Genomic DNA, 13822 nt, shown 5'->3' with positions numbered 1-13822 from the left:
AAACTATGGCAGATCAGTTACCTAGACAATCATGGTTTAAGGGAACTGTCACTAATAAATGGGTTGTTACGACAATAAGCAGGCTGAGAGAGAACCACGCTGTATGCGGATCGCTGTTTGCGTAGATTGCTTTTGAGGAGGAGGATTTCAAACATGTAATAATGATATGTCCACGTTATGTGGTAGAAAGGAAACGAATGTTTGACGACTTATACAGGTATTTAGATGCACCATTTCGCTACGAAGACATATCATTCTCCACCAACTTAAATCTATAGCAGAGCTAGCAATGAAATATGAATGTATTTAAAAGTTATAGCCGATTAGAATGAATGGAAGAAAATGATTAGAGAAGGATTACGTGATTTTAATTTCGGTTAAGCTATAAGGATGGCAGGAATATAGAGTACTGATCCATCCATTAGTTGTAAGGTTTATGTAAATAGTTGTATATAGTAGAGGGATGAATGTGTGAAGCGAATGTATTTATAAGTAAGAATGGAGAGTGAGTGATATTCTAGTAATAAGCACCTAGACGATACTCTGGCTGTACGGCGAAAGCCAATGCCCAAAAAAAATTCGAAAGAATTCGTAAAATCTCTTGTCAAAAAAGCTTCAAACACGGGCGACAACAATTTTTGGTAAAACTTTTGTATACATCGAGACTTTTTTCACGAAAATGATGAAAGGTTACCTTAAGATCTAGTTGAAGAGGAAATAGGTAAAAGAAAAAATTGTTCTATAGAAATATTGGGGAAAATTTGGTGAATAAGATCGGAAAAATCTATCACGATTGAAAAATGCCGGTCGGTTTGGAAAGTAATTTCAAATTTCAGACAACTAGCGAGAGCATTGTCACAGTGAGGTACCTATTTGTGGGAATTTTACTTTGTCTCCATCATATCCTTTAACTGAAACTGTTGGAATTTGCTCACAGAATCTGCGCTTAAAAGAGTTAGAGCTTCTTTGGATGGACACCAAATTGTGGAAACCTAGAAACTGATCACCCACGTTCTTCCAGCTGTAAACGCTGAACTGAAATACCAGAAAGATTATACTTTTAAAACAGTAATCAAATCATAATTAAATGTTATAGAAAACTATAATCATCTTCTTGTACAGAAAACAATGAAAATAAACAATATTTTCCAAAAAATTGCCTAATTTTTGTTTCATTTTTAAATATGTAATAATTATTATAATTAACACGCTAAATTCTAAGGTAGTTTTATTACATATTGCACTACTTAATTTTTATTTTGTCTATAATTAATTGAACCTGGGAGACTGTGGTACACAGAGTATTTCCAGGGAATCTACTATTTTTTTTGGATACTTTTGAGCAACAATGGACATAACTTAATTTTCCCCATAATTTTTATTTTATTTTCTTTTAATTTGTGTATATAATTAATAACTTTTCTTGTATTCCTGTTTTGTAATACATATATGTATTTACTCTTTTTTTGTTTTTTTAATTACATTTTTTTAGTTACTAGACATAAAGCTGTTAAAAATTTGCAAATCTAGAAATATGAAACTTTTTTTTTTTCTTAAATCTTAAAATACGTACACAAAATAAACTTTAAAAAATAACTGAAAATTTTAGATTTCTTTAAAACAAAAAATCAAGAAAAAAAAAGAAGTAATAGTTGACATGTAAAGCTATATATTACAGCGACCGTAGCGATAAATATATAAACACTTAGTGATTTGTACAATATTTATTATTATTTATATATATATCTATATAAATACTTTTATTTTGCTTCGAGGAAATACATCTAATGATCAAAAATTTACAATTAGTTTGTATAATGCACGTTGTCCACAAAACAATTTCTTTTATTTGTTAGCAAAAAAGTGTAATTTATAATTAGTATTGTTTTACCGACAGCATTTTATTACAAAAAAAAGAAGTAAAGACAAAACATGGGTTTTTTTTGCAAATTTTGGAAGATTAATTAATTAAGGTGATTAATTCGCCTTAAATAAGTGTCGCGTTTTGTGATAAACTAATTAAGAACTAAACGATAAGTTTTATAATCCGGGAAGTAAGAATTGGTTTAGAAAGAATTTTTGAAATTATAAACAACAACGATTTAAATTGCAGGTTATAAACGGGTTGAAGACATAAATATGCTCATGACTCTGATGATGAATTAATTTTTGGCACAAGATTTTATTTTTGAATTCTTCAGGTTTCTTCAGCGAACTCCGAGTTACCGAGTAATAGCAGCCCCGATCTAGCTCTTCTGTTCTGTTTTTTTAATTTATTTATTTCAACCTCAACATCTGAGGTAATTGGCGCACAGATTCTGTTTCAGTGCACTGCTGGACACCACCGGACCGAGAGCTGGAAGAAGCTAGAAGAGCGATTTAAGGGCCGGCAGCTAGATTCCAACCCAGGATCCCTAACCGCGACCATCGTACGCATATAATGCAGCCTACCTCTAGCTTGCATGACGATGGCTAAGTAAGGGTCTTGCCAAACCAATTTCTAAAGTTTAGATGATGTAAAGAAGATTATATAGTGGCCTCATTCTACAGTTTAAAGAAGAGAAATTTAGCTTGATATATCAAACAGTCACATTTTTCTCTAAATTCTTCAAGACAATGAATGGTACGGTGGAAAACTAAATCAACTGTGCTTGCCCTTTCTTCAGTCCAATCAGTTTTAATGATAAATTTTAATAAAAGTTCTTTAAAAAAAAAGTTTTTGTTTTTAAAAAACTTAAAAGGAAGTTTTGTCTGAAATTCTCGAGAATTTATGAAAAAAGACATTTCTAGAAAACCGAGGTTTTTGACAAATTCTCTTAGAAAGAATCTTCAAATGTCCTCACTTATAACGACAAGCACAAATTTAACAACTTCTGCCCCAAAGGGTAAAAGAGTTAGCTAACATAACCACTTAAGTAATTGGGTTTTGGCGAACTCGCTCGTTTAACTCTCAAAAATGCTACCGTTTTAACCAGACATCACTTTTACTTGAAAAGATTTGAATGTCCCCTATACGAAGAGACAGAACTAGAAATGAGCTTCTATTTGAAAAGAGCTAAAGCGACTTCACAGTTGGGACAGAATTTAATGAATAAACTAAAACTACAGGACACTGTAATGCCACTTTCAGTAAAATTTAAATTCATTTCGAATTTCAAGAGGCTGTAAAAAAACAAATATTAATATAAATTACACTTTTTAAAACAAAGTGTAAATGGTTTATGAACACCATGTATAAAATCGTTGAAAAATCGCTATTTATTTATAAAAGACTGAAAAATGTTAAAAATAATTCAGTCTTTATAATAATAATACTAATAATAATAAATAAATATTCACAAATTCTCGTTGTGACAGTAAACCAGATGTCCATTTCTATTTCATTCCTTAGCAAAGTCAAACCAAAAACAATTTATTATAACTCAAAGAAATAATAATAATTATTATAAAAACGTAACAAAGAATAAATTAAAGAAAAAAGAAATGATTTTTTTTTTTAAATTTAATTTATAGTAGCAAACTTAAGAGGAACAACATTACTGATAACTAATTGCTAAAAACATTCTAGACGCCTAATAAAAACGAAATTTTTATAAACAAAATTTATTTATTTGTATTATAAGGTATTTATCACCCAGCAAAAATAAAGAGAAAAGAAAATTAAAATTCAAAATGCCTAAGTTATTATTTCTTTAAAAAATAATAAATTTTAATAATACAATTGGAACTGTGACAGTTCGTTTTATCTTAAAGCATTGAATCATCGCGTACTTCTGCTAGAGCGATGTGTTCATTCGGAGAAATAATTTTGAGATCGGATTATTTTTCATTTTAAAGTTTTCTGTCTTTTTCTCTGTTTCTGTCCATCACTCTGTTACACTAATTATTACACTTTGTTTTATTTATAGTTGCATATATCTCTGAGGTCGGTAAAGTTTATTGTTAACAACGGTCATCCGATTGTCAAAAAAGAGAGGCATTCCACCTTACTTTATATTGGATTATAGTATTATATAAACAAAACACCACATACCCCCACGGCTGACTAGATAGAGCCTCCTCCTCCAACTCCAGTGTTTGCTACACGATGTAGGCTTAATACATTTAAGTGGCTACGCCGTGATGCTGATTGTGGTGATGATGGTGATGATGACCGAACATGACCCCAGAGAAGGGCGAAGGTCACTGATGATGTTTCAAGGCCCCGTTGGTGGCCGGATGATGTGCGGTGACCACATGGTGTGCCGCAGCACCGTGGTGCGTCCCCACAGCAGCACCACCGGCTCCAGCGCCGCCTCCATGGTGGTTAGCGTTCGCGCTATTATTATTATTGTTGTTCTGTTGTTGGGCCGCTTGTCTTTGATTGTTTTTCTTATTTTTCATTCGCCTATTTTGAAACCATATTTTCACTTGTCGTTCGGTTAAATTTAAATTACGTGCCAATTCCCATCGTTTCTGTTTTGAAACGTACGCATTAAATAGGAACTCTTTTTCAAGTTCCAATGTTTGGAACTTTGAATAAGGTTTACGTTTTTTCCTTACAGTGACTTGGCCAGTCCACTCCAATGGATTATTACTTACTCCCATGCTGGACATGTTGACGCCCGTCAGCGAGGCAGCTGTAACACAAACAGTGGATGGTCAGTAAACTTTTTTGGCAATTTCATCCCACACTGTCATATTTAAATATCCCGAGATGCTGGAATTAATTATTTTTTTTAGGATGCCCAAGTTTTACAAAAAACTTTTATTATTTACAAAAAATTATGCACTAAAAAGTATTGTTTATTAAAAAATGCCGCAAAAAATCTTTTTTAACTTGTATTTATTTCTACATTTAAGCTGTGGCTTATACTTATATATTTGCGTCAATACATAAATATATCAAGAATTGATTCATGGAAAAATGAAATAAATATAAAATAAAAAATAATTATGAAATGTAACCAATATTTTCTTAATTTCGAGATATTAATAATAAATAAATATAAATTATAAAGGTGCTCTACTGAAGTGATATTAATAGATTGGTGACTTTAAATTCATTCAGTGTCTCAATTGTTATTGTTTAAACCTTCAGATATATATTGTATAACTTCTCCATTTGTTTACTTATTTTGCAACTGCAAGCAATGTGCAGCAAGAAAAAGAGATGAGAGATAAGGATAGCGCAAATACACATACACGTACACATGTATGTGCGCCAAGAGGCATGAGTGGAGTAAAGTACGGAGCATCCAGTGATGGAAGTCGTTAGTTCGTCAGGTTGGCAAGCTTACCCAGCAACCATCCTAGGAGATCGGCGTTATGTGTTGAGATGGTCGCCAACGCCGCTATAGTCTGCGCTATGGAAGGAAGTGTTGTGGTAGACATGTTGTGGATCAGAGGGTTGTAATAACTGTGTAGATTTGAGTGGAGTTTTGTGTAGCGAGATTGGGCTATTTCAGTAACAAGAGGAATATTTAGATCAGAGTGTATTGTGTGAATGGAGACGTAGAAGGGAGCGTTAACTATTGTTCTCAGGATTTTAGATTGTAAGGTTTGAAGGCGGTTGATGTTCGATTTTTTGGCACTTCCGTAGAGTTATACTCCGTACGTCCATATTGTGGCAAGTAGGGCGGTATATAGTTTTCTTTTGTACGTCAGGGTCACTTTAGAACGTTTGTCGAGTAGTCTTTTCTACATTTTATACCTCAGATTGAGGTCAATTCGTCTGAGTCTCGTGTGGGGGTTCCACGTCAGTCGTTCGTAAATACCTTTTTTATTTCTAAAACTTAAGAAAAAAAAATTACATCTTAACAAGAAATAGACTAGATTGTCTTTTTCTGCAAAAGAAAAATAGGTACAGCTGTTAATATTAAAAGGATATTTTGTATTATTAAAAAGTAACCTTATATAAATGTTGGAGACTACTCCAATTTGTGAGATGATCCCGAACTTGAAAATATGTGCATGTTATGTTATAATTTTTAAGTGCAAACTTGATGGAGCACTTATTCTGCAGTATAGTTGTACAAAGAATTGAAAACTTCGTGGAACATTAGATAATAAATTAGTATATTTAAAAAAAATTCTATACGAAGTTGACATTTTTAAATAGTTCACCTTGCATTAGTTAATCTTATTAATTAATTCTATTGTAAATTAAGTAGGTTCTAATAGTTTTAAAATATTGGAATAAAAATCTTCTCAATTAATACAAGATAGGTTCGGGTCCTCGATCAGTTTAATCTTTACGTGTCTATTGATTGGACTACAAAGATGTGTTAAAAACAGATGGATTGTTCGCTCTAATTATGGAACAAGGAAAGAGGTGAAACAGGTTGAAAAAGAGAGGGGTAATAAATGATAAATTCATGGCAGCAATGGAAGGATGAATCTCAGAGATGTACTAAAATAACTCCCACAGCAATACATAATAAAGGAGCGTATGGAGAAAAACAACGTTAATGTTAGGATAGCAATCTTAACAGATGGCTTGCTAAGTTGAAGAGGATGGAAGTTCATGCACGATTGGTGGGGCTGAGCCATAGAAAGTGATGTTAGATGGATTAAGATCGCTTAGAATCCTCCAGTTAGGAGAAGATTGTATTTTAGTTCTTCAAGGACACTAGCCACAAAAATAACTCATCAGGCTGAAACGTTCACTTCTTCTAAACTTTTTGAGGAAGCATCACTATACCTATTTATTTATTATTTGTCTTCCTGGGTTATACTAAGGGCCGTTGGGCTTTTATGGCTTCCAAAATAGAAATAAATTAACAGATTGGAGTCTAGGATACGATCCCAAACAATCTCTCTCAGGAATTTAGAATAACCTAAAAAAACCAGCTTTTCCACGAGAGATCTGCATAAAGGAAAGAATCTGAACCTTAATTTGGCCTCTGAGCCCAAACAATGTGACATAAGAAGAATGGAGGTTTTTATCTCTGTCACAAAGCTCTACAGAGGAGAAGCCTGGAAGAAACCTTGTCACAATATTAACCCTGGAAAGATCAGAAATTAGCCATTTAGTCTTCCTTCAAGCCAATGAGCTTGTAAGTGCCAGAACATGGAGGGAATTTGGAGAGAACAAAGAGAAGGACCATAACTGGTCCAGAAAGGTTCTCACAAACTTAAAAAAGAACCGGAAAAGTTCTGCTGCTAGCCCAAGACTGTGACGAAAATCCTACAGTTCAAAGTGTTCTTTCGTGAACTTTCGCTAAAGTTAACGCAGATTTCTCAAGACAGCGCCGAGATGCTGTGATTACGCCATTGGAGGCTTAGAAGACTGCACGTACTTGCTAGGTCTTGGTGGATAGAGATAATTTTAAAATGGTTTGACACCCGTTTTCTCTACCATTGCGATGGCGAGACTCATCTTCCTGAGAGACAAAATACCCACCTTTGCTCAAGCATATAATTAACTGCTGCACAAAATAAAGATATTGATTTCCTACATCCAATCGTTTGATTTTTTTTTTAATGGTCGAAATTCACCTCATTATTCAACTCTAAAAACAAATACTACCACCTAATAACGGAAAACTGAGTTAAAGGCAATCAAAAGCACAATAAGCGATCAAGTTAAGAGATTAAGCTGAAGATGTGGAATTAGTTCGTACATACACAAGCACCCATTAAGAAAAGGACACCTGTAACCAAATATTTATTAAAATAATCATATTTAATTGCAATAAATTCTAAAAATAATTGCAGCCTGTTTATTCATTTGGGAAGTATAAGTTCTTCTAGACAATAAAATAAATGAAATACTTAAAATACTTTCTCTCTAACACACACATTCTTCTATATATATATAAATATATATATATACATATAAACAGATGAAGCTTGAACAATAAGTGAGGCGATGCGTAACGAGGACAGTGATAAGGCAGCAAGATCTGTCAGCCAGGGGCATCTTGATAAAGACACAGTTCGGTTCATATCTATATTTATGTTCATATCAACTGAATTATGTGAACAGGGAAGTAAGAAATAGTATAGCTTTTACAAAGAAGTAATTCAATTCCGCATTTTTTTCCCTGCAATTAGTATTATCAAATTATTCTGCTTAAGATAATTTATTATTTATAAATTGGGCTGATATTTTTTTTCCATCTTTACTAGCAGCAAATAACCGATTTAAAAACAAAAACAAAAATCTTTGGAACCCAAAGTTCTAAACTGCGAGTATTCGTCAACATCTGAGGTTGTTGGCGTCCGAAGTATTTTCAGTGCATATCCCGGCCTCTCGTTATAGACAACAATATGAAATTGAAATTTTAAAAATGTGTAAAATATTTTAAAATTACTATCTTTAAAAAAAAGTAAATATCAACCACTTACAGGACTGGCTTTTAAAATGGCGAATCAAAACTAACGTTACGAAATCAAAATTTATAGTATTTACTCTTAGATGGAAAATCCTACCTCCTGTCATCTTGAACCAAACTCCTGTACCGACTGTGGACAAAGTACGCTACCTTGGACTGCACCTAGACAAACGGTTGACATGGAATTCCCATACTAGACAGAAAAGACAAGGAACTAACCAACGCTACAAAACTTCTCGCCAGACTACGTGACAAACGTTCGAAACTTAACTCACATAACAAAAGACTCTTATATCTACTGTTACTGCGACCTATTTGGTCATACGGCTTCGAAGTATGGGGGATCGACTAAGCGTTCTAACTCACTACGCCTCCAGACATTACAGTCAAAAAATACTTCGAAAACTTCTTAATGCTCCGTTCTATATATCTAACCTCCACTATCCATACTGACCTCAAAATCCCTTTCATTGCAGATCTTGCTAAAAACTCGTTTTCTCAAATTGCATTCCTCTACAGCAGCTCATCCTAACCCTCTCATAGAACACCTATCTTCCTCCACATTACCAGGTAATCCACTAAGGAGATTGAAGAGAAGATAGCCTCTTATCGTGAGAGCAGTATAGCAAGAGCACGTTACTGGAGCGACACCACTGGGTGCCTTCTCCACTCGTGATTTTCACGTATTTTTTTTTATCAGGTACCACATTTGCTTGATGCAACAATCGTTGCAGTTGCAAATTCCAATAAAAGTTTAAAAATAAATAAATCCAATAAATTTTTTTCATGTGGTATCTTTAAAAATAGAAGAGAAATTAGCTATAGAAAATTTCGCAGGTATTATAACCTTATTTACAAAAACGTAACCCGCCTCTGGACTGAAATTTGGATACAGAAACCAAACGGATAAAAGTATTCTTTAAGTGCTCCGATTTTAGGAGATAAAAGGTTCCAGAAGAATATTTGGACCCAACTAGGAGAATGAGATTTGGAAATGAGAAGCAATAAAGAGATATTAGAGGATTGTCGAATAGTCTCACAGAAAATAAAGGGCAAAGAATGTAGTGGTATAATATATAGCCAATTAGAGAAAAAGGAGAGCAAGAGATTAGCTAAAAAAGATAGATGAATGGAAAGCGAACCTGAAGGAAGATCCAAAGTAATGAATCATAAGAATGGATGCTTGTGCTAGGTACACAGTGGACGTAATTCAGAACCAGAAAAGACTGATGTGAATTAGCGAGGAATGTAGCACAGAAATAATAATTAAAAAAAAAAATGCAATTAGTAATGATGAAGTAATCTTGTTCCAGCAACAAAAGAAATAAATGATCCAGTTTAAGTCACACCTGGATGACTAGCTAGTTATTAATTCAATAGTTTTGCGATTCTGCACTAATTGTGATTTTCATGTTCAACATTCTTAAGGGAGACAACTTTTAATAGATGGCGTAAAGCAACAATTTATTTTAGAGCAGAAACAGTTCAATAATTTGAGCAGGAAACAAACTGAATCAAGAAAATCAAATAAAATATGAGCATGGTAATTCTGCGAGCATAAACGACCTCAGCTCACTTTAATCGTTCCTAACAATATGGTTAAAATTTTATTTTATTTGGTCAGCTGGATAAATGATTGGAAACATCAATAATTTTATTATTATTTTAATTTTAGGAGTGTCAACCTCTTAGACCTGGCGTCCCCAAACTACGGCCCGCGGGCCACATGCGACCCCATCGTCGGAGGGACATTTATCCGGCCCCCGCCGCACTTTCGGAAGGGGCATCTCTTTCATTGGCGGTGCCGCAAAGCGCTGCGTCGCTCATGTACAGTACTTATATCCGGTGACGCGGGACGCACGCATCACGGCTCCGAAAAATAACAGCAGAAGTAGGAAGAAAGGCTTGAGCACCATAACTAAACCGGACATTGACCATCTCATTAGCCAAAAGCAGGTCCATAGTTCCCACAGAAATACTGGGCAGTTTGATGATTTAAATTTACTTGTTCTTTATTTTAAATATATTTTATTTGTTCCCGTTTTGTTTTTGTTTTTTTACATTAAATAGTTTTTTTTTAAATATATTCTGGCCCTCCAACGTTCTGAGGGACAGGGAACTGGCCCCCTGTGTAAAAAGTTTGGGGTCCCCCTGTCTTAGACCATTGGCACCCAGAGATTTTTTTTCAGTGCACTGCTGACTTCCGGAAGGTATTCATTCATTTCATAACATTGTCCAACACCGGACAGCTGTAAGGAGCTTAATAGAGAAAATTAAGGGGCTACCAGGGATCTACACGTGGGATTCCGGTTCGCTAACTATTTAGCAAATTCCTTGCCTAAACACTTTTTATCAATTTATTAAAAAATATCAAATTGACATAGAAAATAAACTTCATTTAAAATGAAATATTTCTCTATTAATTAAAATTTAACCAAATAAAAGGAGTTACAACAATTTTATTTCTAGGAATGACAATCAGCAAACTACGTAGCGAAGCTTCTTATCTACTCCGCTGCTACAGTCACAATATAAATCGCAAGCTTATCTCAAAAAAGATGGATATTCTCTAATGACGCTCTTATATTTTTTACTTTTTTTTACAAACATATCTTTATTGTTGAGGAATCTATTAGCGCATAAACGTTTAAGGTTAATAATAAAAAAAAAAATGGCACAAATATTTGGAATATAGAAATTGTAATTTTTAATAGAAGTTAAATATGGCTTAGTAAATTAATGCAGAGGATCCAACAGAAAAGTAATTTTGGTTTTTGATAATCCATTAATTTATTAAAACTGAGGGAATAGACTAAAAATAGAAGTTTAAGTCACAGTAGATATTGGAAAATTTTGAACTCTAAAAAATAAATTTTGAAAATGTTTAACTTTTAATTATTAAAAATATTTTAATAATACCATTATTAAATAACCATTTACTAGAACTGGACTGTAGGTTACATACTTTATGGTATATGCTTTAAAAACAATAGAAAAAGTCGAAATTGCGACCTAACTTGTCCGAAATAGAATGATTTTTAATTTTAATAACTATTTACTAGTGCAGGACTGTATGTTACAGACTGGGTCGTCTTCATTTCATAATATACGAGGGTCGTTTGAAAAGTCCGTGCAAAAATAAAAACTACTTAATTTTTGGAGGTAAACCTTTTTTATTTTTCAACATAGTCTCCTTTAGGCTTATACACTTCGTCCAACGCTGCTCTAGTTTGTTGATCCCTTCCGAATAATAGGATTTGTCCAAGTCTGAAAAATAGCCATTCGTTTCTGCAATCACCTCCTCGTTTGAATAAAATCTTTTTCCCGCCAGCCATTTATTCATATTCGGGAACAAATAGTAGTCCGAGGGAGCCAAGTCTGGAGAATAGGGGGGATGTGAAACGAGTTGGAACCCTATTTCCATTAATTTTGCGACCACAACTGCTGAGGTGTGAGCTGGTGAGCACATGTGATGGAAAAGGACTTTTTTGTGGGCCAATCGTGGGCGTTTTTCTTGCAGCTCGGTTTTCAAACGGTCCAATAACGATGAATAATATGCACCTGTAATAGTTTTACCCTTTTCCAGATAGTCGATGAGGATTATTCCTTGCGAATCCCAAAAGACAGTCGCCATAATCTTTCCGGCCGAAGGAACGTTCTTCGCCTTTTTTGGCGCAGATTCCCCCTTGGTAACCCATTGTTTAGATTGTTCTTTGGTCTCAGGAGTGTAGTGATGTATCCATGTTTCATCCACAGTGACGAAACGACGCTTAAAGTCCTGCGGATTCTTCTGGAACAGCTGCAAACCGTCCTTACACGATTTCGTTTTTGGTCAAGCGTGAGCAATCGCGGCACCCATCTTGCGGATAGCTTTGTCATGTCCAAATTTTGATGCAAAATATTAGGTACCCGTTCATTCGAGATGCCCACAGCACTAGCAATCTCACGCACCTTCACTCTTCTGTCATCCATCACCATATCATGGATTTTATCAATGATTTCTGGAGTAGTAACCTCAACAGGGCGTCCAGAACGTTCAGCGTCACTTGTGCCCATATGGCCACTCCGAAAATTTTGAAACCACTTATAAACTGTTCTAATCGAAGGTGCAGAGTCACCATAATGTTTATCAAGCTTCTCTTTAGTCTCCTGAGGCGTTTTGCCTTTCATAAAGTAGTGTTTAATCAACACACGAAATTCTTTTTCGTCCATTTTTTGAAAATCACTCGACTTCTTCGATTCAAACGAATGCCAAACACAAAGAAATAGACCGATCTGGCTGAAACTTGGTGTGTGTTCTTCCAAGAGAGGCTACTAACTAAACATAATCACGATACGCGCCAGTAGTGCTATCTCTCTGACTTTGCACGGACTTTTCAAATGACCCTCGTATGCTTTAAAAACACTAGCAAAAGTCCGAATTGCTACCTAACTTATCCGAAATAGAATGATTTTTAATTATAATAACTATTTACTAGAACAGGGTTTGGAGAGTCTGATTGTAAATTTTTTTTTTTTATTATGTTGGTACACATGCCCCTGAAGTACGATAAAATTTTCAGTAATATTCATTGTTTACTTCTTAAGTGGCAGCCGTTAAGGTTAGACGTGTTTTTCGAGCTTGGCGATTTTTGTTTGTTAAAAAAAATGGATCAAAGAATTTGTATTAAATTTTGCGTAAAAAATGAAATAAAGTGTAATAAAGTGTGTGAAATGTTAATAAAGGCATATGGTGAGTCTGCTATGAGTAAAACAAGGATTTACGAGTGGTATAAGCGTTTCCAAGATGGCCGCGAAAACGTTGAAGATGACGAACGACCTGGACGTCCAAGCACATCAACAACCGATGAAAACGTGAAAAAAGTGAAAGAAATGGTTATGAACGATCGCCGAATCACAATCAGAGAAGTCGCTGATGATGTTGCCATATCAATTGGCTCATGCCATGAAATTTTTTCGGATGTTTTGGGTATGAAACGTGTGGCAGCAAAATTTGTTCCAAAATTGTTGAATTTCGAACAAAAACAGCGGAGAATGGAAGTTGCTCAAGAGTCACTCAATGAAGTCGACAACGATGCGGATCTACTGAAACGTGTTATAACAGGTGACGAAACATGGGTTTACGGATATGATGTCGAAACTAAGGCTCAATCGTCCCAGTGGAGGCATTCTGGATCGCCAAGACCGAAAAAGGCTCGACAAGTGCGGTCGAATGTGAAGGTTATGCTCACTGTGTTCTTCGATTTTAATGGCATAGTGCATCATGAATTCTTGCCACAAGGTCAAACAATCAATAAGGAGTACTACCTACAAGTTCAACGCCGTTTGCGTGAAGCATTCCTAAAAAAAAGCCCGGATTTGTGGCAATACAATTCATGGATTTTGCACCACGATAATGCACCTGCTCACACTTCATTGCTTGTTCTTCGTGAATTTTTGGCCAAAAACAAAACTTTAACGATGCCCCAGCCTCCATATTCGCCAGACATGGCTCCATGTGACTT

General features: G+C 34.8%; 1 protein-coding gene across 6 annotated transcripts in view; it reads right to left on the bottom strand.

The window, feature by feature from the left end:
* Positions 1 to 1342: 1342 nt before the first annotated feature.
* Positions 1343 to 13822, bottom strand: part of Abd-B (Homeobox protein abdominal B) — a 202489-nt gene continuing 190009 nt past the window's right edge. For all 6 annotated transcript variants that reach the window (XM_074126788.1, XM_074126791.1, XM_074126787.1 and 3 more), the window contains one exon: positions 1343 to 4619. In XM_074126788.1, coding sequence (XP_073982889.1) covers positions 4183 to 4619 — 437 coding nt within the window. In that variant the 3' untranslated portion in view covers positions 1343 to 4182. The remainder of the gene's footprint in view (positions 4620 to 13822) is intronic.

The sequence above is a fragment of the Rhodnius prolixus genome, unplaced genomic scaffold (assembly GCF_049639745.1).
Source record: "Rhodnius prolixus isolate KJV_2025 unplaced genomic scaffold, Rpr scaffold_3, whole genome shotgun sequence".
NCBI lineage: Eukaryota > Metazoa > Arthropoda > Insecta > Hemiptera > Reduviidae > Rhodnius > Rhodnius prolixus.
This window is presented reverse-complemented; position numbering and strand designations above follow the sequence as displayed.